General features: G+C 41.4%; 1 protein-coding gene across 3 annotated transcripts in view; it reads left to right on the top strand.

Moving 5' to 3' along the window:
- The window catches only part of LOC110502682 (KH domain-containing, RNA-binding, signal transduction-associated protein 2-like), a 135,787-nt gene that overhangs the window by 104,199 nt on the left and 5,635 nt on the right, over nucleotides 1-25,953 (top strand). For 2 of the 3 annotated variants that reach the window (XR_016491039.1, XR_002470359.3), the window contains exons 7-10: nucleotides 9,544-9,626; nucleotides 16,803-16,861; nucleotides 19,171-19,254; nucleotides 21,104-21,147. Coding sequence is in view for 1 of the 3 variants with exons in the window: in XM_021580907.3 (XP_021436582.2) it covers nucleotides 9,544-9,626; nucleotides 16,803-16,861; nucleotides 19,171-19,265 (237 nt within the window). In the remaining 2 variants the exon portion in view is untranslated. Of the gene's footprint in view, nucleotides 1-9,543; nucleotides 9,627-16,802; nucleotides 16,862-19,170; nucleotides 20,123-21,103; nucleotides 21,148-25,953 lie in introns of those variants that run through there. The other variant, XM_021580907.3, reaches the window with a different exon arrangement.

Raw genomic sequence — 25,953 nt, forward strand, 5'->3', positions numbered from 1 at the left:
AGGAGCGTCGCTGCATAGCTATTTTCAGATCTCTCCAGAGACGTTCAATCGGATTCAAGTCCGGGCTCTGGCTGGGACACTCGAGGACAATCAGAGACTTGTCCCAAAGCCATCCCTGTGTTGTCTTGGCTGTGTACTTAAAGTCGTTGTCCTGTTGGAAGGTGAACCTTCGCCCCAGTCTGATGTCATGAGCGCTACGGAGCAGGTTATCTTCAAGGATCTCTGTACTTTGCTCCGTTCATCTTTGCCTCGATCCTGATTAGTCTCCATCCCCACAGCATGATGCTGCCACCACCATGCTTCACTGTAGGGATGATGCCAGGTTTCCTCCAGATGTGACGCTTGGCACTCAGGCCAAAGAGTTCAGTCTTGGTTTCATCAGACCAGAGAATCTTGTTTCTCATGGTCTGAGTCCTTTAGGTGCCTTTTGGCAAACTCAAGGCGCCTTTTGTCTTATGCGCCTTTTACTGAGGAGTGGCTTCCGTCTGGTCACTCTACCATAAAGGCCTGATTGGTGGAGTGCTGCAAATACGGTTGTCCTTCTGTAAGGTTCTCCCATCTCCACAGAGAACCTCTGGAGCTCTGTCAGAGTGACCATCGAGTTCTTGGTCACCTCCTTGATTGCTTGGCCGGGCGTTTGGCCGGGCGGCCTCCTCTAGGAAGAGTCTTGGTGGTTCCAAACTTCTTCCATTTAAGAATGATGGAGGCCACTGTGTTGTTGGGGACCTTCAATGCTCCAGAAATCTTTTGGTATCCTTCCCCAGATCTGTGCCTCGACACAATTCTGTCCCGGAGCTCTACGGAAAATTATTTTGACCTTGTGCCTTGGCTTTTGCTCTGACATGCACTGTCAACTGTGGGACCTTATTCCTCCCGAGTGGTGCAGTGGTCTAAGGCAGGCTCTGTCGCAGCTGGCCTCGACCGGGAGACCCATGGGGTGGCGCACAATTGGCCCAGTGTCGTCTGGGTTAGGGGAGGGTTTGGCCGGCAGGGATGTCCTTGTCTCATCGCACACTAACAACTCCTGTGGCGGGCCAGGCGCAGTGCACACTGACACGGTCACTAGGTGTACTGACACATTGGTGCGGCTGGCTTCTGAGTTAAGTGGGCATTGTGTCAAGAAGCAGTGCGGCTTGGTTGGGTTTTGTTTTGGGGAAAGGACGCACAAGTTTTCATCAAGTCAAATCAAGTTTTAGAAACATCTCAAGGATGATCAATGGAAACAGGATGCGCCTGAATTCAATTTCAAGTCTCATTGCAAAGGGTCTGAATACGTATGTCAATAAGGTATTTCAGTTAAAAAATTATACATTTGCACAAAATTTCAAAATTCTATTTTTGCTTGGTCATTATGGTACATTGTGTGTAGATTGATGAGGAAACATTTTTATTTACTCAATTTTAGAATAAGGCCATAACGTAACAAAATGTGTAACAAGTCAACGGGTCTGAATACTTTCCGAATGCACTGTAAGTGATTGATGACAGGGGACCACCTTCCATCTTAAACTGAAAGTCAGGTCATACTGTGTATGTACTTTATGGAATGTTGTGTTGAACAAAGGTGCACATCTGGAAGAGATGATCCATTGCCAAAGTGTCATGTTATATAGGCCAAAGGTTCCTCTGCACAGCAACAGCAAACAAATAGAAAAAACAACTTTAAAAGAACGTATATAATGAGGTAGTTAATGTTAATGCCAGAGAATATCTGACAAGCAGAAAGATATTAAAAGTTTCACCTCAGTTGACTTTATGAAATCTGCTGAGGTAAGTATCAAAATACTCATCAGTTGCTGCTCTATGATTAATGAAACATGAAAGGGTAGACTGTAAAAACACAGTCCATTCTATCCCAGCCTTGCTGTGTGCAAGTTGTTTTCAGTCCATATAACTGAAATCATATAAACAAAATTAAACAGCTCTTTTTTATTGCAATTAGACTAAATGGAAAATATTTAATTTAGAATACATGATGATAAGAGTACATAGACCTACAGATAAAGAACAATTTACAATTTTAGATTTTTTTTTAAATCCCTCAGATTTCGGGGACGTTCAAAGTCATGTTAAAAGAGTTGAACAAGGTGAACATTCAATTGTAACCTAATGAAAAAAGCTATATTTTCACTAGTCAATTTCCACCGAGCTTTCCCGCTATGCGAAGTCTCTGTGTGTGCTGGCAATTGGAAGATTGGCCTGTCTGCATGGGGAAATGCACAAGCACAGTCTCATTACCAAAGCCGAATTGAGTTCTGAGCGAGAGCCTGTGTATTTCTTGAGAGGCAAAAAGCTGGACATTTTTCTCCACAGTAATTGGGGGTTTGGAGTGAAGGTGGGAGCACAGACAGATACCAGGGGATTAAAGAATGAAGGAGTTTGTCCAGAACATTTCTTCCCCTCTTATTTTCCCCCCACGAATCTCACCTTGCTCTATCCTCTACTCCAGGACTCATTTTTCTCTCAGAGTGTTTTTCCCAGAGCGTATGCAGACCTCTCTCTCTATAAGGTCAAGGTATTTTTCCCACTGAAGTATACAGGATGCTGTGATGCCTTAGCGACTGTTCTCTGTCCTCAACCAGTACCTCCTTCTTGATGGGGGTGCAGAATATGGTCATGGTCAAGATAAATCAACAAAAGTATTTTAATCCCTGACATAACTTTATCCCTAACTTTAATTTTGTCATATCCATGTTCAAACTCATATAAAGCCACACAGAATTTAAATAGTCTTGAGGCAACAAAAGAGACAGGCGAGTATCTTAGTAGACTAAATCTTCAAAAAGTTTTTATTTTCCTGTCGCTACTTTCCTCTATTTGTCGTTGTAAAGACATACTGTATATGCTGAATACTGAATATGCACTGAGTGTACAAAACAATATAAACGTTCCTAATATTGAGTTGCATCCCTTTTTTTTTTTTATTAGTCGGGACATGGACTCTACAAGGTGTCGAAAGCGTTCCACAGGGATGCTGGCCCATGTTTACTCCAAAGCTTCCCACAGTTTCAGCTGGATGTCCTTTGGGTGGTGGACCGTTCTTGATACACACAGGAAACTGTGTGAAAAACCCAGCAGCATTGCAGTTCTTGACATACTCAAACCAGTGTGCCTGGCACCTACTACCATACCCCATTCAAAGGCACTTCAGTATTTTGTCTTGCTCTTTTTTAACCTGTCCTCCCCTTCATCTACACTGATTGAAGTGGATTTAACAGGTGTCATCAACAAGGGATCATAGCATTCACCTGGATTCAGCTGGTCAGTCTATGTCATGAAGTACACACTTCTTGTGGTTATAATAGGAATTTCTCCAGAGGAAGCTATGGCCTCTGTCAGGTTGTCAGTCTCCCTCATAAAACTGATATAATGACCATAATCACACCTGTTACACATAGTATTGATTCACAGCTGCAATCCAGAGAGAGAGAGAGAGAGAGAGAGAGAGAGAGAGAGAGAGAGAGAGAGAGAGAGAGAGAGAGAGAGAGAGAGAGAGAGAGAGAGAGAGAGAGAGAGAGAGAGAGAGAGAGAGAGAGAGAGAGAGAGAGAGAGAGAGAGAGAGAGAGAGAGAGAGAGAGAGAGAGAGAGAGAGAGAGAGAGAGAGAGAGAGAGAGAGAGAGAGAGAGAGAGAGAGAGAGAGAGAGAGAGAGAGAGAGAGAGAGAGAGAGAGAGAGAGAGAGAGAGAGAGAGAGAGAGAGAGAGAGAGAGAGAGAGAGAGAGGTTGAATTTCAAGGTTCCATTCCTGCTCTATATTTTGAAACATTATATACAGTGTAAAAGGAAGTGAAAGCACCTCGTTGTTGTGCTTGGTATTTTTGTATTTGAGTGCTTTTCTAGATCTCGAAATGTCATTGATCTGCCTATGAATTGTTGTTTTTGTATCCCGTAGATTTACCTAGCTTATGCCGTAACATACTATGAATAAACATCATGTTGCATGGCTTTACCTCTTCTTTTGTTTAAACAAATCAACGTATTGAAATCCAGGTAATCATAGCTCTTCCGTGGTTTAGCACAGCTAAAGCCTGTTTATTTTCCTGCTTTCACTGTCACCCACTCCCACTTTAAGCCAAACAACAATTCACAAAAAAAACAACCTAAATGTATCCTGCTATTTTGTGAATTCACTCACTTCAGAGGAAATGTAGCAATTTACTGGCTTGCCAACTATGGCAGAACTGGCAGTGGCAGAACTGAATTATTTCTAAACTGTATCACAAACGTTTTCGGTAGGTGTTGTGATTGGGATTCCATGATTTGGGCTTGACAATCGATGTCTAGACCAGACTGAACAGAAGACTTGTTACAATTATGCATATCAAGCAACAATTGTCTTTTAAATAGAATGAATCATAGAATTACTAAACATATATCATATACAATGACTCCACCAAAAATAAGAGGAAATAATAAATAATACTAACCCTGTACAAAGGAAGGGAAAAGAGGGGACTACAAGAACTTACACACAACTTACACAGACCCACATCAGTTCCAGACACCACAAGATCTAGAGCAGACCTCTTGACCAGACCTGGGTTCAAATACATGCCTTAATACATGAGGACCAAACACACCTGGGTTCAAATACATGCCTTAATATACAAGGACCAAACACACCTGGATTCAAATACATGCCTTAATACACGAGGACCAAACACACCTGGGTTCAAATACATGCCTTAATATACGAGGACCAAACACACCTGGGTTCAAATACATGCCTTAATACACGAGGACCAAACACACCTGGGTTCAAATACATGCCTTAATATACAAGGACCAAACACACCTGGGTTCAAATACATGCCTTAATACACAAGGACCAAACACACCTGGGTTCAAATACATGCCTTAATATACAAGGACCAAACACACCTGGGTTCAAATACATGCCTTAATACACGAGGACCAAACACACCTGGGTTCAAATACATGCCTTAATATACAAGGACCAAACACACCTGGGTTCAAATACATGCCTTAATACACGAGGACCAAACACACCTGGGTTCAAATACATGCCTTAATATACAAGGACCAAACACACCTGGGTTCAAATACATGCCTTAATACACGAGGACCAAACACACCTGGGTTCAAATACATGCCTTAATACACGAGGACCAAACACACCTGGGTTCAAATACATGGAGCATTTACATTTTTGTATTTGAAAATACATGACAATACTTTCCAAATATATTTCCAAATACATTCCATACATTCCACATTCCTTACTTGGAAATGTGTGTGAAAGTAATTGAAATATTTAAAACAGTATTTGAACCCAGGTCTGATCCTGACCTAAACTAAGCTCAACACTCTTGTCCGAGATCATTGGCCAAGATCCAAACCAGATTCTTGTGGGCTTGATAAGTCTTAAGGCCAATACACATGAAAAAGGAAAATTAAAGAATGTGTATTGTATTTCTTAGTGTTATAAACCTGAACACACCAACTCTACAGAGGCTACGCAGAGAAGGCCATAATGTGATTAAATGCAGGGCTTGGTGAGGCTTTGAAATACATATATTTATCCCCGAACAGAATAGATATAATAACCCAACGTCACACTGTGGAAATGGAACACTCTTTTCTCTATGTGATCTCCAAAGATATGTGAAATTCTAATAGTTGAATAAATGTGTGTATTTCTCAAATGTGGTGTCAGATAAAATATTGATGTAGCTCTTTTACGCACCCTATTTTTTATGCTCACTATTCTACATATGGGAAAAGCTTGCATTCTAGGAACACCATGCATGATAAAATGGAACAAAATTGCTTTTCTTGGGCTACCTTTAAGGATGGCATGCACGTCTGGAGTAATTGCTTTTTAACAATAGGCTTGGTTACACTGCTGAGTTCCCATTTGTGAACTAATTATGGAAATGGAATTCTCCATGCACAACTCCCCTGTTTAATAAAACACATGTAAGACACACACCTCAAATAGATTGTTTAATCATTTCATACTCTGACTCAGAAGTAGGCGGAATACCCAAAAGCCTTGGTATCAGTTGCAATACAAGGGATTCCCGACAGCCTTAGAAGAGGAGGAAAGATACAAAATACATTTGGCAAATACAACATATTCTTATTTCTCTATGAGACCAGTTAGGACCATAACCCTATTTGGTCAGGAGAACAGTGTCCTCCAAGGTCTTCACTATTTGGATTTGTATGTTTATTATGTTACTTTATATTACTCATTTGATTCAAATAGAAGGAAAACTCCCAGACTGAATAACAGCTTGAGAAGTTCTCCCTTTTTGTGGACTCTTTTTATGTCTCTCACATGCTGCAATAAATGTGAAATGCATAAAGCAGAGTGTGTCGCTTGAATATGCAGAGGAGTAAAATCAAGTCCGTTCAGCCACAAAAACTGGGTTGAAGCAGAAAGACAAAGGAACCCACCACTCATTTACTCTCCTTTCTCATTTTGGAGCTCTGCATTCAGAGGCAGCCCTGTGTGCAGATCAGTCACTGTCACGGGACATACAGGTTGTCAATTGATAATGAAGCATAGAGCTGACGGCCTTTAGCTTCTTGCGCTCCTCGCTGTCCTAATTACAGTGAGCCAGGACTCTCCAGCCCGTGTGTTAACACTTGATTTATTTCCTCCTTGCTTGTTCAATAGCACCAGCGTTAATTGGTTTTTCAAATGAGCGTTGAAATATAAGGATCATGCTTCATTAACTAGAGGGCCTGGCCGACCCCAGCACCCGCTATGCATTGCGTCTTGCAAAAGCATGTAAAGTTCAGCGAGGTGAAAATCCACAGCTCTGTAAACAAGCGTGATATTGATATAGTGATACTGTAGCAAGACAGTAGCCAATCAAAATCTGCTAGACCGTATCTCACCTTTGACATCCAACGTAGTTCGGAACAGTTCACAGGTCAGGTCACATTTAAATTTTTAATGTTTCATGTTTTTTTCCATTGAAAAACGTCAACAACAGTCATTCAGACTAGCTGTCATGGTAGTGGAAATTGGAAAGCAGTATATTTATTATACGTAATGAGTTAAAGTAATCTGTCACCAAATCATTTTTTTATTTTTAGGACATGTCTGGAGAATGTAGGGAAAATTCCATTCCATTCTGTTACAACGCAAGTACATGATAACCTTGAAATTGAAGCAATATGTAATTGCAGAATTGTCCTATATTGACATGATCCTGGCCGTCTCTCCCCTGACTGTTTTACATGTCAGCGGCAAACAGTGCCGAGGCGATGTGGAGCGTTCTGTCAGCCGGGAATGCTAACAAAACGGTCAGTTAATGAGATAGGTAGGCCTCTGACCCTGTCATTATGGAAAATACTCATAGAGAGAGGAAGTGAAATTAGATCCCCTGAACAACTTAATCCCTGACATAATCCCTAACTTCAATTTAGTCAAATCCATGTTCATACTTGTATAAAGCCACACAAGAGCCCACAGCAGAATTTAAAAAGTCTTGAGCCAACAAAAGAGACAGGCGGATATCTCAATAGACTAAAGCTTCATTTGACAAGTTTTTCCATTCCTTTTTTTATTAAACATACTTTATGTAGAGACGCTACTGTAGCATGCGTTATTAAAATAGAGACTGTTATTTCATATATATTCCAAGTAGCTGTGAGGGAAGGGAATTATTAAAGTCACATGAAGACTGTCTGTCATAAGGCAGCTGATGAGTAGTCTCGCATGAAAGTCTTGGCAGAAGTGGTTTTCATAGCAATAGAGCTATCCATGTAGTTGGATAATATTCATATCTTTGGAGAAGATTATTGCAGGGTTATTATTGTAGCACCAAACCCTTGTATTTTCTGGTAGGATTTTAAAACAGTCCGATGGCATCAGTGGGGCTCCCGATTGGGGCAGTGGTCTAAGGCACTACATCTCAGCGCAAGAGGTGAACTACAGTCCCTGGTTCAAATCCAGGCTGAATCACATCCGGCCATGATTGGGAGTCCCATAGGGCGGCGCACAATTGTCCCAGTGTCACCGGGGTAGGCTGTCATTGTAAATAAGAATTTGTTCTTGTTCTTAACTGTCTTGCCTTGTTAAACAAAAAGATCCTCCAACTTTGATGGATATTGAAGCTATTAATCAAAAGAAAGAGAAAATAATTTGACTGTAATTTGCAATGGCAGACATTTTTTTGTGTGAGTACAAGGATGAGAAGACCCCAGGAGATTACAGGATGATGATGATTGACAGAAAGTAGGCACTTTGAAAACCAACCAAAACGCTTAAAATAAGCAAGATCCAACGATTAGAAAGTGTCTTCACCTTCAGAAATGTGACAGAGGAGATAGCAGGGCCAGAAATAAACATGGCAGTGACAGCAGAGAGGATTAAACAGCAGTAGCACACTTTGAAAAGAGTAGCTCAGCCTGGAGCCTGGGTCTGCTGCAACAGCCTTGTCATAATATGAACACGGACTGTCTGCAGCCTCTGTGCAGCCAGGCTCATTAAAGGAAGATATACTGTATGCCTATTTTCCTGTTCTCTCCAGTGTCTGGGAAGACATTACAGTAAACATGATCATATAAGTATTAGAACTAAAAATAAGAAGATCGTCGCTGAAACAATTGCTCTCTGGGAATTGTGGGTGTTTTTGACAGTGAAGTCTGGGGAAAGTGTTTCGCAATCATGACACGAGGATAGCAAGTGTTGTTTCTACAACTATTTAGTTAAAGTATGGACTTGAACTAAATAGTAATGAAGCGAATAGCAGTACATTTCTCCTTTTATATGCTTTCCCCATTCCTTGGATACAAAATAGTGTACAGTCTACAATAATTAGATCATGTACAACCGGATTGATATTCTTTGTTGTCAGACTATCACGTCCTGACCATAGAAAGCCTTTATTTTCTATGGTGGAGTAGGTCAGGGCGTGACTGGGGGGTGTTCTAGTTTATTATTTCTATGTGTAGTCTAGTTTTTGTATTTCTATGTTGGCCGGGTATGGTTCCCAATCAGAGACAGCTGTCTATCGTTGTCTCTGATTGGGGATCATATTTAGGTAGCCTTTCCCACCTGTTGTTTGTGGGATCTTGTTTTTGTATTGTTGCTTTTGAGCCCTACAAGCCCTTTTGACGAGCGGTACACAGACCTTATAGTATCATGTTTATACACATTATATATGTATTTTACTACATTCTTATTGTGTACTTCATTGATGAGCGGCAGGTTTATATTGAAGTTACTTTTTTCTCTGTTGATCATTACAATAGTCACTGATCAAGAGTAAAGGCCGTATTAGTGTTGGCTAAAGGTCAGAGGTGAACAGAGTGTCTGATACACCCTGCTAGCAAGACAGCTTCCCTGCAAACCCTAATCAATAGTCCGTGTTAGACATGATTTAGTGTTGTCACCCCTCCCATTCAGGGACTATATGTGTAACAGAGATCTTTCGCCCATGGAATTAAGCATTGATTTTTTTAAATGTCCCAACCCTAAACAATTAAGACTCCTGCTAGGTTTGAAACAGAGCTGCTTTTACATTGGCAGAGGTTTCTTATTCTAGCTTTTTCTTTGACCTGCAGGGCTATGATGATGGATATGACGGTGAATATGATGACCAGAGTTATGATGCCTATGAGGAGAACTACAGCAATCAGTCAAAGAGGTGAGTTAGCTAACAGAAGGCCAGCTTTGCATACTTAAGCGTTCCTCTTTTTGCAAGGTAAACGTAATTTTGATGAAGTGTGAAAATTGTTTGCATACATATGTACATAATTGGCAGACCATTCTCGTTTGTTTAGAACATTGCCAATTTCTCAGTCTTTGCCTTCCTCCCCAATATAGATTTTTGTTCTTAACTGCAGTATTTGCAATAGTACTGTGAAACAACCTCTCCTGAGGGCACTTTGTCTTATTCAAAAGGTTTTTAGTGAAGTTTGGCCGTTTCAGATAAGCCCGTTAGCACTTTTTAACTTATTGCATAGTAATAGCTGTGTTTCCTTTATATTTTTTGAATATACAGTGCCTTGCGAAAGTATTCAGCCCCCTTGAACTTTGCGACCTTTTGCCACATTTCAGGCTTCAAACATAAAGATATAAAACTGTATTTTTTTGTGAAGAATCAACAACAAGTGGGACACAATCATGAAGTGGAACGACATTTATTGGATATTTCAAACTTTTTTAACAAATCAAAAACTGAAAAATTGGGCGTGCAAAATTATTCAGCCCCTTTACTTTCAGTGCAGCAAACTCTCTCCAGAAGTTCAGTGAGGATCTCTGAATGATCCAATGTTGACCTAAATGACTAATGATGATAAATACAATCCACCTGTGTGTAATCAAGTCTCCGTATAAATGCACCTGCACTGTGATAGTCTCAGAGGTCCGTTAAAAGCGCAGAGAGCATCATGAAGAACAAGGAACACACCAGGCAGGTCCGAGATACTGTTGTGAAGAAGTTTAAAGCCGGATTTGGATACAAAAAGATTTCCCAAGCTTTAAACATCCCAAGGAGCACTGTGCAAGCGATAATATTGAAATGGAAGGAGTATCATACCACTGCAAATCTACCAAGACCTGGCCGTCCCTCTAAACTTTCAGCTCATACAAGGAGAAGACTGATCAGAGATGCAGCCAAGAGGCCCATGATCACTTTGGATGAACTGCAGAGATCTACAGCTGAGGTGGGAGACTCTGTCCATAGGACAACAATCAGTCGTATATTGCACAAATCTGGCCTTTATGGAAGAGTGGCAAGAAGAAAGCCATTTCTTAAAGATATTCATAAAAAGTGTTGTTTAAAGTTTGCCACAAGCCACCTGGGAGACACACCAAACATGTGGAAGAAGGTGCTCTGGTCAGATGAAACCAAAATTGAACTTTTTGGCAACAATGCAAAACGTTATGTTTGGCGTAAAAGCAACACAGCTGAACACACCATCCCCACTGTCAAACATGGTGGTGGCAGCATCATGGTTTGGGCCTGCTTTTCTTCAGCAGGGACAGGGAAGATGGTTAAAATTGATGGGAAGATGGATGAAGCCAAATACAGGACCATTCTGGAAGAAATCCTGATGTAGTCTGCAAAAGACCTGAGACTGGGACGGAGATTTGTCTTCCAACAAGACAATGATCCAGAACATAAAGCAAAATCTACAATGGAATGGTTCAAAAATATACATATCCAGGTGTTAGAATGGCCAAGGCAAAGTACAGACCTGAATCCAATCGAGAATCTGTGGAAAGAACTGAAAACTGCTGTTCACAAATGCTCTCCATCCAACCTCACTGAGCTCAAGCTGTTTTGCAAGGAGGAATGGGAAAACAAGCGACTTACAGCTGTAATCGCAGCAAAAGGTGGCGCTACAAAGTATTAACTTAAGGGGGCTGAATAATTTTGCACGCCCAATTTTTCAGTTTTTGATTTGTTAAAAAAGTTTGAAATATCCAATAAATGTCGTTCCACTTCATGATTGTGTCCCACTGGTTGTTGATTTTTCACAAAAAATACAGTTTTATATCTTTATGTTTGAAGCCTGAAATGTGGCAAAAGGTCGCAAAGTTCAAGGGGGCCGAATACTTTCGCAAGGCACTGTACAATATTCTGTACTTCACACGTCACATTCCATCTGTAAATATTGGACTAACATAATCAGTATTAAGGCCCCATATTCCCCCCTTCGAAATAACTGTACCATTTGTATTAGACAGTCAATCAGGACGGAAGGTAATCTAAAACAATTTTGGAATACTGAATCATGAATCGGCATTGCAGCATTTTTTACGGTGAAAGTGCCATCAGAGAGTGGCGTAGTTGGTTGTGGTGTTTGTTACAATGATGAATCATCCTCTGAGTGCTCCCGAGTGGCGCAGCGGTCTAAGGCACTGCATCACAGTGCTAGAGGCGTCACTACAGACCCTAGTTCGATCCCGGGCTGTATCACAACCAACCGTGATCAGGAGTCTCATAGGGCGGCGCATAATTGGCCCAGCGTTGACCGGGGTAGGACGTCATTGTAAATACGAATTTGTTCTTAACTGACTTGCCTAGTTAAATGAAGGTTCAAAATAAAAGACCAAATGTATATACAGTTGAATTTGGAAGTTTACATACATCTTAGCCAAATTGTAAACCAGCCTGTGTGTAGCTGGTTTAGAGGAGTCAGGTGCAGGACAGCAGATATGAGTAAACGTATTTACTCAAAATTCCACAACCTTGGGTCGAGAGCCAGACCTGGTCCCCCGGTGCGAACATTGGGGCCTCACTGCGGTAGCGGTCGGCACTCGCCTTCTGCCGCCTCACGGCAAGTTGCAGGTGCACATGGGCGGCGTCCCAGGTCTCCTCCGAGTGCTTAAACCATTCGTCCACCGCAGGAGCCTCGATCTGTCTCTGATGCCAAGGTGCCAGAACCAGCTAATACCCCAGTACTGAGTGGCGGAGTGAGTTTTGGGCCATCTCTGCCCAGGGGATGAACGCTGCCCACTCCCCCGGCTGATCCTGGCAATATGACAGCAGAAACATACCCACATCCTGGTTTACTCTCTCCACCTGCCCTTTACTCTCGGGGTGAAAACCTGAGGTGAGGCTGACCGAGACCCCCAGACGTTCCATAAACACCCTCCAGACCCTGGACGCGAACTGGGGACCCCGATTAGAGACTATGTCCTCAGGCACCCGTAGTGCCGGAAGACGTGAGTGAACAGGGCCTCCGCAGTCTGTAGGGCCGTAGGGAGACCTGGCAAAGGGAGGAAACGGCAGGACTTAGAAAACCGGACTTAGAAGGCCGGTGTTGCCCTGTGATGGAGGAAGATCCGTCAGGAAGTCCACCGACAGGTGCGACCACGGCCGTTGTGGAACTGGTAGGGGTTGTAACTTCCCTCTGGGCAGGTGCCTGGGAGCCTTATGCTGGGCGCACACCTAGCAGGAGGAAACATAAACCCTCACGTCCTTGGCCAAGGTGGACCACCAGTACTTTCACTAAGGCATAACACACCGTCCGACCGATGCCAGAATGATCAGAGGAGGGTTACATGTGGGCCCAATAGATCAAACGGTCGCGGACAGCAGACAGAATGTACAGACGCCCAGCGGGACACTGGGGAGAGTGGGCTCTGTGCATAACGCCCGCTTGATGTCCGCGTCCAGCTCCCACACCACCGGTGCCACCAGTCAAGAGGCCGGAAGTATGGGAGTGTGATCCATGGACCGCTCCTCTGTGTCGTACATCCGGGACAGTGCATTCTGCATTCTGGGAACCTGGTCTGTAGGACAGAGTGAAAACAAAACGGGTAAAGAACATGGCCCACATTGCCTGGTGAGGGTTCAGTCTCCTCGCCGCCCGGATGTACTCCATATTGCGGTGGTCAGTCCAGATGAGAAAAGGGTGTCTAGCCCCCTCAAGCCAATGTCTCCGCCCCTTCAGAGCCTTGACAACAGCCAACAGCTCCCAGTCCCCCACATCATAGTTTCGCTCCGCCGGGCTGAGCTTCTTCGAAAAGAAAGCACAGGTGCGAAGCTTTGGTGGCGTGCCCGAGCCCTGAAAGAGCACGGCTCGGATGCGTCCACCTCCACTATGAACGCTAAAGATGGATCTGGAAGAGCCAGCACGAGAGCCGAGGTAAACAGAGCCTTCAGGTGACCAAAAGCCCTGTCCGCCTCAGCCGACCACTGCAGTCGCACCGGTCCTCCCTTCAGCAGTGAGTTAATGGGAGCCGCTACCTGACCAAAACCCCGGATAAACCTCCGGTAGTAGTTGGCAAACACTAGAAACCGCGGCACTTCCTTTACTGTGGTGGGAGTCGGCCAATTACGCACGGCTGAAATGCGGTCACTGTCCATCTCCACCCCTGAAGTGGAAATGCGGTACCCTAGGAAGGAGACGGACTGTTGGAAGAACAGACATTTCTCAGCCTTGACGTACAGGTCATGCTTCAACAGTCGACCAAGCACCCTGCGCACCAGGGACACATGCTCGGCGCGTGTAGCGGAGTATATCAGAATGTCTTCGATATACACCACTACACCCTGCCCATGAAGGTCCCGGAAAATCTCGTCAACAAAGGCCTGGAAGACTGATGGAGCATTCATCAACTTGTACGGCATGACAAGGAATTCATAGTGCCCTGATGTGGTACTAAATGCTATCTTACACTCGTCCCCCTCCCGGATACGCACCAGGTTGTAAGCGCTCCTGAGATCCAATTTTGTGAAGAAGCGCGCCCCATGCATTGACTCGATCGCACTGGCGATGAGAGGCAGCGGGTAGCTGTACTTCACAGTGATCTGATTGATACCCCGATAGTCAATACAAGGGTGCAGACCTCTATCCTCTATCCTTCTCCTTCTCCGAAAACTGCCCGAAAGCGGCAGGTGAACTCTGCGTAATGGTCCATATCCGCGTCTCCTTCATACGGCGTTGGCCCACTCCAGGGCTTTGCCTGAGAGGCAGGAGAAGAGGGCGGACACGCTCTCACGTCCCGAAGGAGCCGGGTGGATGGTCCAGCTGGAGTAGGAACCCCTGGCATCCGGCAGCTGTCCTATCATACTCCCTCGGAAGCGCGAGCCGATTCCCGCTGGGACTGGGTGAAGGAGGGGTGGACAGTGGGGCTTGCTGTAGTGAGGCTGGTGGAGGCGCTGGAAGACCTCCTCCTCTCTCCCAACATTCCATCGTCTGCAGCACGCGATCCATGGCGGTGCCCAGACGTTGCAACATGGTCGCTTGCTGCTGGACACGCTCCTCTACCGCCACAGGGAGGGCTTCTGCTCCTGCTGACTCCATTAGTTAGGTGAGTGATTCTGTAATAAAGCCTGTGTGTAGCTGGTGTAGAGGAGTCAGGCGCAGGACAGCAGATATGAGTAATAAACGTATTTACTCAAGATTCCACAAATACAGCACAAAATATTTGAGCCCAAAATAACAGACCATAATACAAAACAAACAATCACTCACAAACAAACATGGGGGAACAGAGGGTTAAATAATGAACACCTAATTGGGGAATTGAAACCAGGTGTGTAAGACAAAGACAAAACAAATGGAAAATGAAAAGTGGATCGGCAATGGCTTGAAGGCCGGTAACGTCGACCCCCGAACACCGCCCAAACAAGGAGAGGGGCCGACTTTGGCGGATGTCGTGATACAAATACATTTAAAATCAGTTTTTCACAATTCCTGACATTTAATCCTAGTAAAAAATTCCCTGTCTTAGGTCAATTACGATCACCACTTTATTTTAAGAATGTAAAATGCCAGAATAGTAGAGAGAATGATTTATTTCAGCTTTTATTTCTTTCATCACATTCCCAGTGGGTCAGAAGTTTACATACACGCAATTAGTATTTGGTAGCATTGCCTTTAAATTGTTTAACTTGGGTCAAACCTAGCCTTCCACAAGCTTACCACAATAAGTTGGGTGAATTTTGGCCCATTCCTCCTGACAGAGCTGGTGCAACTGAGTCAGGTTTGTAGGCCTCCTTGCCCGCACACTCCTTTTCAGTTCTGCCCCCAAATTTTCTAGAAGATTGAGGTCAGGGCTTTGTGATGGCCACTCCAATACCTTGACTTTGTTGTCCTTAAGCCATTTTGCCACAACTTTGGAAGTATGCTTGGGGTCATTGTCCATTTGGAAGACCCATTTACGACCAAACTTTAACTTTCTGAATGATGTCTTGAGATGTTTCTTCAATATATCCAAATAATGATCCTCCCTCATGATGTCATCTATTTTGTTAAGTGCAGCAGTCCCTCCTGCAGCAAATCACCCCCACAACATGATGCTGCCACCCCCGTGTTTCATGGTTGGGATGGTATTCTTCGGCTTGCAAGCATCCCCATTTTTCCTTCAAACATAACGATGGTCATTATGGCCAAACAGTTCCTTTTTTGTTTGTTACATCAGACTAGAGGACATTTCTCCAAAAAGTATGATTTTTGTCCCAATGTGCACTCTTTTCTGGCGGTTTTGGAGCAGTGGCTTCTTCCTTGCTGAGCGGCCTTTCAGGTTATGTCGATATAGGACTTGTTTACTGTGGATATAGATACTTTTGTACCTGTTTCCTCCAGCATCTTCACACGGTCCTTTGCTGTTGTTTCTGGGATTGATTTGCACTTTTCGCACCAAAGTACGTTGATCTCTAGGAGACAGAATGCGCCTCCTTACTGAGCGGTATGACGGCTGCGTGGTCCCATGGTGTTTATACTTGCGTACAATTGTTTGTACGGATGAACGTGGTACCTTCAGCCGTTTGGAAATTGCTCCCAAGGATGAACCAGACTTGTGGAGGTCTACAATTTTTTTCTGAGGTCTTGGCTGATTTCTTTTGATTATCCCATGATGTCAAGCAAAGAGGCACTGAGTGGGAAGGTAGGCCTTGAAATACATCCCCAGGTACACCTCCAATTGACTCAAATGGTGTCAATTAGCCTATCAGAAGCTTCTAAAGCCATGACATAATTTTCTGGAATTTTCCAAGCTGTTTAAAGGCACAGTCAACTTAGTGTGTGTAAACTTCTGACCCACTGGAATTGTGATACAGTGAATTATAAGTGAAATAATCTGTCTGTAAACAATTGTTGGAAAAATTACTTGTGTCATGCACAAAGTAGATGTCCTAACCGACTTGCCAAAACTATAGTTTGTTAACAAGAAATTTGTGGAGTGGTTGAAAAACGAGTTTTAATGACTCCAACCTAAGTGTATGTAAACTTCCGACTTCAACTGTATACTGTACTGCATTAGTGAGAGGCCCAAAGCCCTTTGTAAAGAGCTTGACTAATGGAAGTTATTACGCTCCTCTTTGTCTCAACATTGTTTTTTAATAACCTTTTTTATTTTTCAGCATTTCTGAATATTATGAATATGGCCATGGAACCAATGACGAAGCCTACAACAATTACGGTAAAACCATAGTGCATTTACTTATTTTATTTACACTGTTCCGAAGCCCTGAAATGAAGGCCACAAACCGACTCCCTTAATGGACAATATCCCTGTGTTATTACCAATGGTTGAATATTCATGAGAGTTCTTTAAAACCAAGTCATTCATTGCCTCAAGCCACCTCCATTATATAACCTCAATGGCTTCTCCTTCCTTTAAATGGGTCTACCTGCTAGGCTTTGATGCGAAAGTCATGGCTCCCAGCTCTCACTGGACAATACTGGCAGCTCCTCCATCACGATCCATAGAGGAGGTAATGTTTCACAGCTGAGAGATAAAGAAAGATGCCCATAGTTTTGGCCTAGGCCTGGTCATTCAGGAAAGTAGGCATTTATTGTCATGAATCAGCTCTGCAGAGGGGTTACTAGCTTGCACAGCCACAAAGTCATAAAATCTGACTTTAAACCTAACCCTAACGTTAACCACACTGCTAACCCTAATGCCTTAAATTAAGACCCCAAATAAATAAAACATTCATACATTTTTACGATATAGACAATTTTGACTTTGCAGCTGGCCCATCTAGCGGAAATCGCTCAGTTTTCCCTCCAGGGCAAGATTCATGACTAAGGTCAACCTGCTTCATTCAGGTCCAAGGATCAGCTTTTGTATGCATTGCCCATCATACCCTTTGGCTAGCAAGCTAGCTACAGGCCAGGATTTGATTAGAGATGCAGCACAGCACAATGTGCGCCAGTGAAGGCCCAGGGGCCTGACTGATGCCTATTGAAAAGGTGGAGGTGGATGTTCCGCCAGCGTTCTGCCTTTTGAACATGTGCCCTCATTGTGGATTAGATTGGATACCAGATCAGGGATGCTTCTGCTCTTGGCTCTCAGCCCTCTGCTCTCCACTGAAGCTGATTTCCAGTGTAGGTCTGCTACATCACGGTCATTCATTTTCAGCACGATGAAGTGTGGACGCAACAAAAACCAATGATTTGATTTTCTGCTCCATAAACACTTTGCGACATAGAACCAGAGCTCTGCACAGTGAAGGAATTTGCTCTTTATGTAATTTGACTCAAAAAATGAGCTCCAGCCACCCAAGCCATAGACTGTTCTCTCTGCTTCCGCACGACAAGCAGTACTGGTGCATCAAGTCTGACACCAACAACCTCCTGAACAGCTTCTATCCCCCAAGCTATAAGACTGGTAACAAAATGGCTGAGTTGACCCTTTTATTTTATTACATTTTTTTCACTGTCTCTATGCACACTCACAGGACTCTACACACTCACGTACACACATAGGCACACGCACGCGCGCATGCACGCACACACACGCACACACACACACACTACCTTATGTTATTTTTTTAGCTCTGCATTGATATTGATTACTGCATTGTTGGGGTTAGAGTTTGCAAGAAAGGCATGTCATTGTACTTGTGCACGTGACATTAAAACTTGAAACTACAGCCTGAATGAGCCAGAGCTCAGTTTTGGGCCGACAGAGGACAGAACGCTCATGTACTTCATTTACAGTGCTGAGAGCAGTAACCCCAGTGGTACCTGCAGCAGAAAACAAGGACCTGAGAATACTCTCATGGACATGCATGCCCTTGTTAAGAAGGATTAATGCCCAAGATATGACAAGGATTTTCTATTTTTTGAATAGCCTGTATTAATGTAACCCTTTTGCAGCTCCCCCAGAAGCTATAGTCCCATCCCACGTGACAACAAGTTACATGGTATTGCCTTATACACATAATAGTATCATGTGATGCAGTATTGCCCATAGAAATAGAATGACTTGGTCTTATAACTTGATATAACATGTGGATGAGGGCTAACAGGAGTGGCTAGGGACACACTACTTTGTATTGTATGTTCTGTAAAGTCCATAGAGCGTTGATCCCAAGCACATATTATGAATGAAGCATATTGATCATTAAATTAGGGTGACATTGCATACTCAACCATTGAAGTGGAAAGAACAGCGAGCGTGAAGCAAAAGCACGTCTGTGAAGGCAATCATTGAATTGGTCATTGACCAAGACCAATTTCTACAGCGAAAATGTATTTGCTGCATTATTACCCACCTATAGATAAACTTTGGCAAACAAAAATGTCACAATTAGACATGTAAACAAAACATAAGCATTGCTTAGACAGGTTGAATTGAATTCAAAGTTTAGTTTGTCTTTGACTTATTATAGTTTGTCTTTGGTCTACCACAGAATATTACAGTAGTTCCTTACTTTGAACTTGATATGAGTTAGTATCTTACTACAGTATATAATGTTGTCTGAACTCTACCTCTTGCAGAAGAGGAGTGGACGACAACCCGTCCAACACTCAAAGCCCCAGCAGCAAGGATCTCACGTGTGGGCTACAGAGAACATCCCTATGGTAGATATTGAAGGGGCTCCACACCTGTGACCTCTGACATAAGACAACCATATGATTGTTTAATTTCCTCCCAGAAATGTTAGATTTTTTTATAACATGGACTCTTTTTTTAGAACAATTAGTAGAGAAAACAAAAGAAAGACACTTGTGTTTCAATAAACATTGGAATGTTGTTCTTGGTTGTCAATGATTGTCTGTCCCTCGAAAAATAAAAGCATGAAGTTGTCACAGAACTTGATGCTTCTTGATAGCCCTTAGGGAACTTTGATTTCAGGATGAAAATGGGTTGCTACTATTGAGTAAAGTTAACCTAGGTGATAACTTATTTTTTTCTATATTTGTTATGATGTTAGATTTTGATCTTGTAAAACTAATTAAACATTTTTTCGTGTTGGGTTGAAAGCATTCAGCTATGTATGTAGCTTACTAAGTGCTCTGTTCTGTGTTTAACTTGTATTTGTAAATAAAACATATATTAAAATAACATAAAGCACCATGTGTACGCTTCTCTAAATAGGTGGCCATAAATTGGTAAATTTGTTTTGCCATAATTTGTTAATAAAGCTGAACCTTTTTGGTAAAACAGAAACATTTGAAGTACTTGTTTCTAGCACTAAATGCCTGCTTGGTTTCAGGTCATTGCTAAAATGTTTTTTGATACAGAAAGTCAACAAAAAAAAAAGAATTTTCGAGACTTGTCTTTCGTAATTGTTGTGTAGATAACATGCAGTAACACGATAAAGAATCTTTTGTTAAATACTTTCAAAGTAAGAGCCAAATTGTTCCTTGAATCTTGGTTAGTAATTTTAAATGTATAACATGTTAATGGAAAGCAACTGTTTAGACTAATAAATGGATTTTTAAGCTATTCTCTAAGTTTGATCTTATTAAACACAAATTCTGATTGAATTGTTTGCACTAGCATGTCTCTGAGAATGATATGGCGATAAAAGAGGTAAGAAAGTCCCCCTATACTACCATAATATTGTCTAAATGCCTTCAACCTTTTGAACTTGGCTCGTATACAGTTCTCGACAAACAGTATGTGAATATTGTAGACATTCACACTCGTATGCCATCACTGAGTGAATGAATGGGATGGACTTAGATTGCTGTGTCTTTTATCAGCAACCCATCAGTGTCTCTGCTGTCTTTCTCTTTTCCATTTTTCTTATTCTACCTTAGAAAGCTGCTGTAATTTCCAGTGCTTTTACATATCACCTCCGCCGATGGCCGTTTAGAGATCTGAATTCTGTTTTGTGACTAGTAGACATGAAGACTGAAGGCTTATTAAGGCAGTAGATCGCGGGACTCAAAGGATGACTAAACCTTAAGCAGGTAACCCTAATAATAACTCTAATTTTGCGTTTGCCAATTTATAAATGACTATAAAAAAGTTACTTACACTTAAAAAAGTAAACCTGTCCCTCCTAACCCCCAAATAAGAGGCACTCTAAAACCACTAATTCATGTTAACTAGAGACTTAAAAAATGACTCGTCAAAATTAAGAAAATAACACAACAATCAATTAAAGACACTAAAACTAAAATGAATGTCTTACCAGCTAAACTTTAGCTATATAACCAGAACACAAAACGACCAAATAGTTTTTCTGAAATTAAATTGTCATATTCCTATGGCTTTTGTCCTACCCTGAATTGGTTTACTTTTTTGACAGTAACATACTTTAGGCTTCTCATCCTGTGTAGAGTCCATAATGTTGCATTGCATGCGATCATGAAGTAGTTAAGATAATTGGTATTTTCCAGTCTGACAATTTTTTTCTTCATATTTGATACTATTTGAAATGGTTTGTCCAGTCATAATGACATTGTTTTCCCCCAACAGGTGTAACATATTGTGTGAACTGTTCGATAAGGGGAGTGTGAGAGGTAAATGTATTAATTCCTCATCCATGAATTCATTTCTAAACTATCATTTAACTATTTATTATTTTGTATCGTCTTGCCTCAACCAATCACAATCAATATTTCTCTTTTACTACACTATTTAATATAGCCCCCCTCAGTTATGAATAACATACATTGTAATCTGGCAGTTTACCATGATAAAGAGCTTTGAAGTTGTTTGGCAAGCATCCTATTTCAGTCCCCACTTTGCCTGAGGGAAGCTGATAGATGTCTCTAGATTCAACAGTAAAACATAGAGCAGCCCTGAGAGACCTGAAACTTCTGTGTTGCCGCTCTGATTTTTTAAAAGGATCAATTCTACCATGATATTGAATTCTGGGTAGTGCTACTTCACCACAACAAAATGGGAAAGCAATTAATATGTACATACATTTCCAATAGTGCAATGTAAGCGGTGCTGAATACTAAAGCTAGCTTGTTGTTCCTTGGAAGGGGACTGGTCCATCTGTCTATTGTGTGAGGGGAAAGCAGATTGTGTCCGTGCTTGTTGTTATGTGCTCAATGCTTTGCAAGTATTTTCATCTTAATGTATTTGTTCAATGCATTGTGTACCTTTGGAAATGTAGAGAAATATACGCACTGCTCCACCCAGCACATTAAAACATTTCATTAACACAAAAAACAAATGTACAGCTACCATAAACGTCACTATACATATGCTTGCTTTTGAAATAGCAATGACACCTCATATACAATGTTCATTTTTAGTGACACGATTTTATAATTTGAATAAACACATGGGATAGATATGTTACTGTAACACAGAAAAGAATACTTAGAAAACACAGGAATGGCTTGCTGTTGGACATTTGCAGTTTATTTCGCTACATACTATAGAATTCCCTTGACAATGGAGAAAATGAACTGAGAAAATAATTGTCCTTTCGTTCAAATGTACAGAATTCCCCTCCATAACAGCCTTGGTTTCAAATACAGCAACTAAAAGAACTGCATGTTGGAGTCTGTTAACACAATACAATTAATAATCTACTTAGCAGAACAACATAGCAGCAGATACATGGGGTTTGCTCGAAGGTAAAGTCTGTGCTGAAGAATGCAGTCTTGTTGGATAGAATATTCATATTAATTACACACATGAATGTCAGTCTTTTGGGAGTATCTTTGCTCTAATGGAATTGTGCCCTTCTACTGCAATGCTTCTAACATATGGGTAATTAAAAGTTCAATTAAAAATTATGCAGCAGTATTAGCAAGGCAAATCAAATGGTAAAGTAATATCTAGTTAGAGAACACTTAATGAAGCATATTATTTGTGGGAGATCTGCTGTAGGAGGTGACTTGTTTGTGGTAGCCTAACTGGTTGCCTATTTTTAACACAGGGTCCTTCAAACTATATTAGACAACAAACATAAACAAACATTGGTAGAGATGTAGGCATCTAAAACCGCTGCATTAATATCGGTAAACTACTTTCTGTTTACCATTCATTTCCTCATTAGTGGCATCACTATCAACACATTTCCCTTAAAGGGGCAATCTGCAGTTGCTACATGTTTTTTTTCTTTTTTACATTTTTGTACCCATTGATTCTCAAAGATTATAACTTATATATTAGCCTCATGAGCTTAGTTTCTCTGTCGTACCCCATCAGAACCCAAAATATAAGCTTGTTGTACTCCAATGTTTGTAAACAAAGTAAAACATGGTTAAAACTATAATTTTGATATCATGGATGGTCAGTTTTTTACGGAAACAATAGCCAGGTGTACTCTTTGTTATTGTTTCAACCGTTGATTGGCCCTTTAAGTTATTAAATCAATCTCAATATGCCAGTGGATTTATTGGCATCTGGTGGCTCACATTACACTCCTAACACTTTCCATACCTTTCTGGAGTACGATACCATTATATGCCTTACCTGAAGTCATACAAATAACATTAAGTAGAAATGTGTTAATCTTAAATACCTTAAGGGCTGAGCTGGGATCTTTATTACAATACAGATACACATAGATGCAGTGATAATGGCCACTGGCCAGCTCAGATGCTTCCTGTCGTTAATGTCTTTCTGAAGCAGCGATGGCATAGTCGGCAGGCTGATCTTGATAAAGATGTGACATTAAATAGATAGTTAATTTACTTCTGAACTAGATATTAGATAAACCTCCTGCAAACCATCCTCAATGTATTGATTGCAAAAGCACTTGCCAATACTGGAGATCTCATTTACAGAGCTGATTATAAAGATGTGACCCAGCTGGTGCTATGGCTTCAACTCTGAAAAACAGATCCTTCAATATGTAACATGTATTTGGTTTAAACGCGTATTACTTCAGGTGCTCTGCAGGTGTGAAGGATCATGAATAATTGACTCTAACATGGACTTTGTTAAAGCATGTTGCAGTAGCTTGGGGGCATACGCTTGGTGTAGGATCATATAGGGAATTACGTATTAAGTTATTAGATTACCTTAAATCCTCAGACATCAGTTCTCATCATTATGGAAAAAATGTAATGTAAGAAGATTTAATTTGACCCCTTTGATTAGTAAACCCTTGGTCTCCATTCTCTCTATTATCTTTCAACACATGGATTTCAATTTAAATGTCAGTCTGTATTAATAAACAATGTAACAGGTAACAGACAGAGAGATTGATTGTCATCCATGGAATCAGATTACTAGACTCATACTATAGTTTACTAATGGCAGCATTTAACCCTGAGTTGGACATTCAAAGTATACTACAGTACCAGTCAAAAGTTTGGACACACCTACTCATTCAAGGGTTTTTCTTTATTGTAGAATAGTAGTGAAGACATCAAAACTATGAAATAACACATTTGAATCATGTAGTAACCAAAAAAGCGTTAAACAAATCAAAATGTATTTAATATCTGAGATTCTTCAAAGTAGCCACCCTTTGCCTTGATGACAGCTATGCACACTCTTGCCATTCTCTCAACCAGCTTCACCTAGAATGTTTTTCCAACGGTCTTGAAGGAGTTTCCGCATATGCTCAGCACTTGTTGGCTGCTTTTCCTTCACTCTGCAGTCCAACTCATCCCAAACCATCTCAATTGGGTTGAGGTAGGGTGATTGTGGAGGCCAGGTCATCTGATGCAGCACTCCATCACTCTTCTTCTAGGTCAAATAGCCCTTACACAGCCTGGAGGTGTGTTGGGTCATTGTCCTGTTGAAAAACAAATGGTAGTCCCACTAAGCACAAACCAGATAGGATGGCGTATCGCTGCAGAATGCTGTGGTTGCCATGCTGGTTAAGTGTGCCATGAATTCTAAATAAATCACAGACAACGTCATCAGCAAAGCACCTCCACACCTCTAAACCATCCCACCTCTTCCTCCATGCTTCACAGTGGGAACCATACAGGCAGAGATCATCTGTTCACCTACTCTGCTTCTCACAAAGACACGGTGGTTGGAAAACAAATTTGGACTCATCAGACCAAAGGACAAATTTCCACCAGTCTAATGTCCACTGCTCGTGTTTCTTGGCCAAAGCAAGTCTCTTCTTCTTATTGGTGTCCTTTAGTAGTGGTTTCTTTGCAGCAATTCGACCACAAAGGCCTAATTCACGCAGTCTCCTCTGAACAGTTGATGTTGAGATGTGTTTGTTACTTGATTTCTGTGAAGCATTTATTTGGGCTGCAATTTCTGAGGCTGGTAACTCTACTGAACTTATACTCTGCAGCAGAGGTAACTCTTCCTTTCCTGTGGCGGCCCTCATAAGAGCCAGTTTCATCATAGAGCTTGATGGTTTTTGTGACTTTACTTGAAGAAACGCTCAAATTCATGAAATCTTCTGCAGTGACTGAGCATGTCTTAAAGTAATGATGGACTGTCGTTTCTCTTTGCTTATTTGAGCTGTTCTTGACATAATGTGGACATGATCTTTTACCAAATATAAATATATTCTGTATACCACCCCTACAACACAACTGATTGGCTCAAACGCATTAAGAAGGAAAGAAATTCCACAAATGTACTTTTAACAAGGCACACCATTCCAGGTGACTACCGCTTGAAGCTGGCTGAGAGAATGTCAAGAGTGTGCAAAGCTGTCATCAAGGCAATGGATGGCTACTTTGAAGAATCTCAAATATAAAATATATTTTGATTTGTTGAACACTTTTTTGGTTACCACATGATTCCATTTGTGTTTTGTCCAGTGGTGGAAAAGGTACCCAATTGTCATACTTGAGTAAAAGTTAAGATACCTTAATAGAAAATGACTCAAGTAAAAGTGAAAGTCACCCAGGAAAATATTACTTGAGTAAAAGTCTAAAAGGATTTGGTTTTAAATATGAGTATCAAATATATAAGTATCAAAATGAAATGTAATTTCTAAAATAAACTTAAGTATCCAAAGCAAAAGTAAAAGTATAAATCATTTCACATTCCTTATATACATTCCTTATATTATGCAAACCAGATGGCACAATTTTCTTGTTTTTTTTTATTTACGGATAGCCAGGGGCACACCCCAACTCTCAGACATATTTTACAAACGAAAATATGTGTTCAGTGAGTCCACCAGATCAGAGGCATTAGGGATGACCAGGGATGTTCTCTTGATAAGTGTGTGAATTGGACAATGTTCCTGTCCTGCTAAGCATTCGAAATATAACGAGTACTTTTGGGTGTCAGGGAAAATGTATGGAGTAAAACGTACATTATTTTCCTTAGGAATGTAGTGAAGTAAAAGTTGTCAAAAATATAAATAGTAAAGTAAAGTAGGGATACAACAAAAATATACTTAAATATTACTTTAAAGTATTTTTACTTAA

Source organism: Oncorhynchus mykiss, chromosome 23 (genome assembly GCF_057628025.1).
Source record: "Oncorhynchus mykiss isolate SJ-2025 chromosome 23, ASM5762802v1, whole genome shotgun sequence".
Taxonomy (NCBI): domain Eukaryota; kingdom Metazoa; phylum Chordata; class Actinopteri; order Salmoniformes; family Salmonidae; genus Oncorhynchus; species Oncorhynchus mykiss.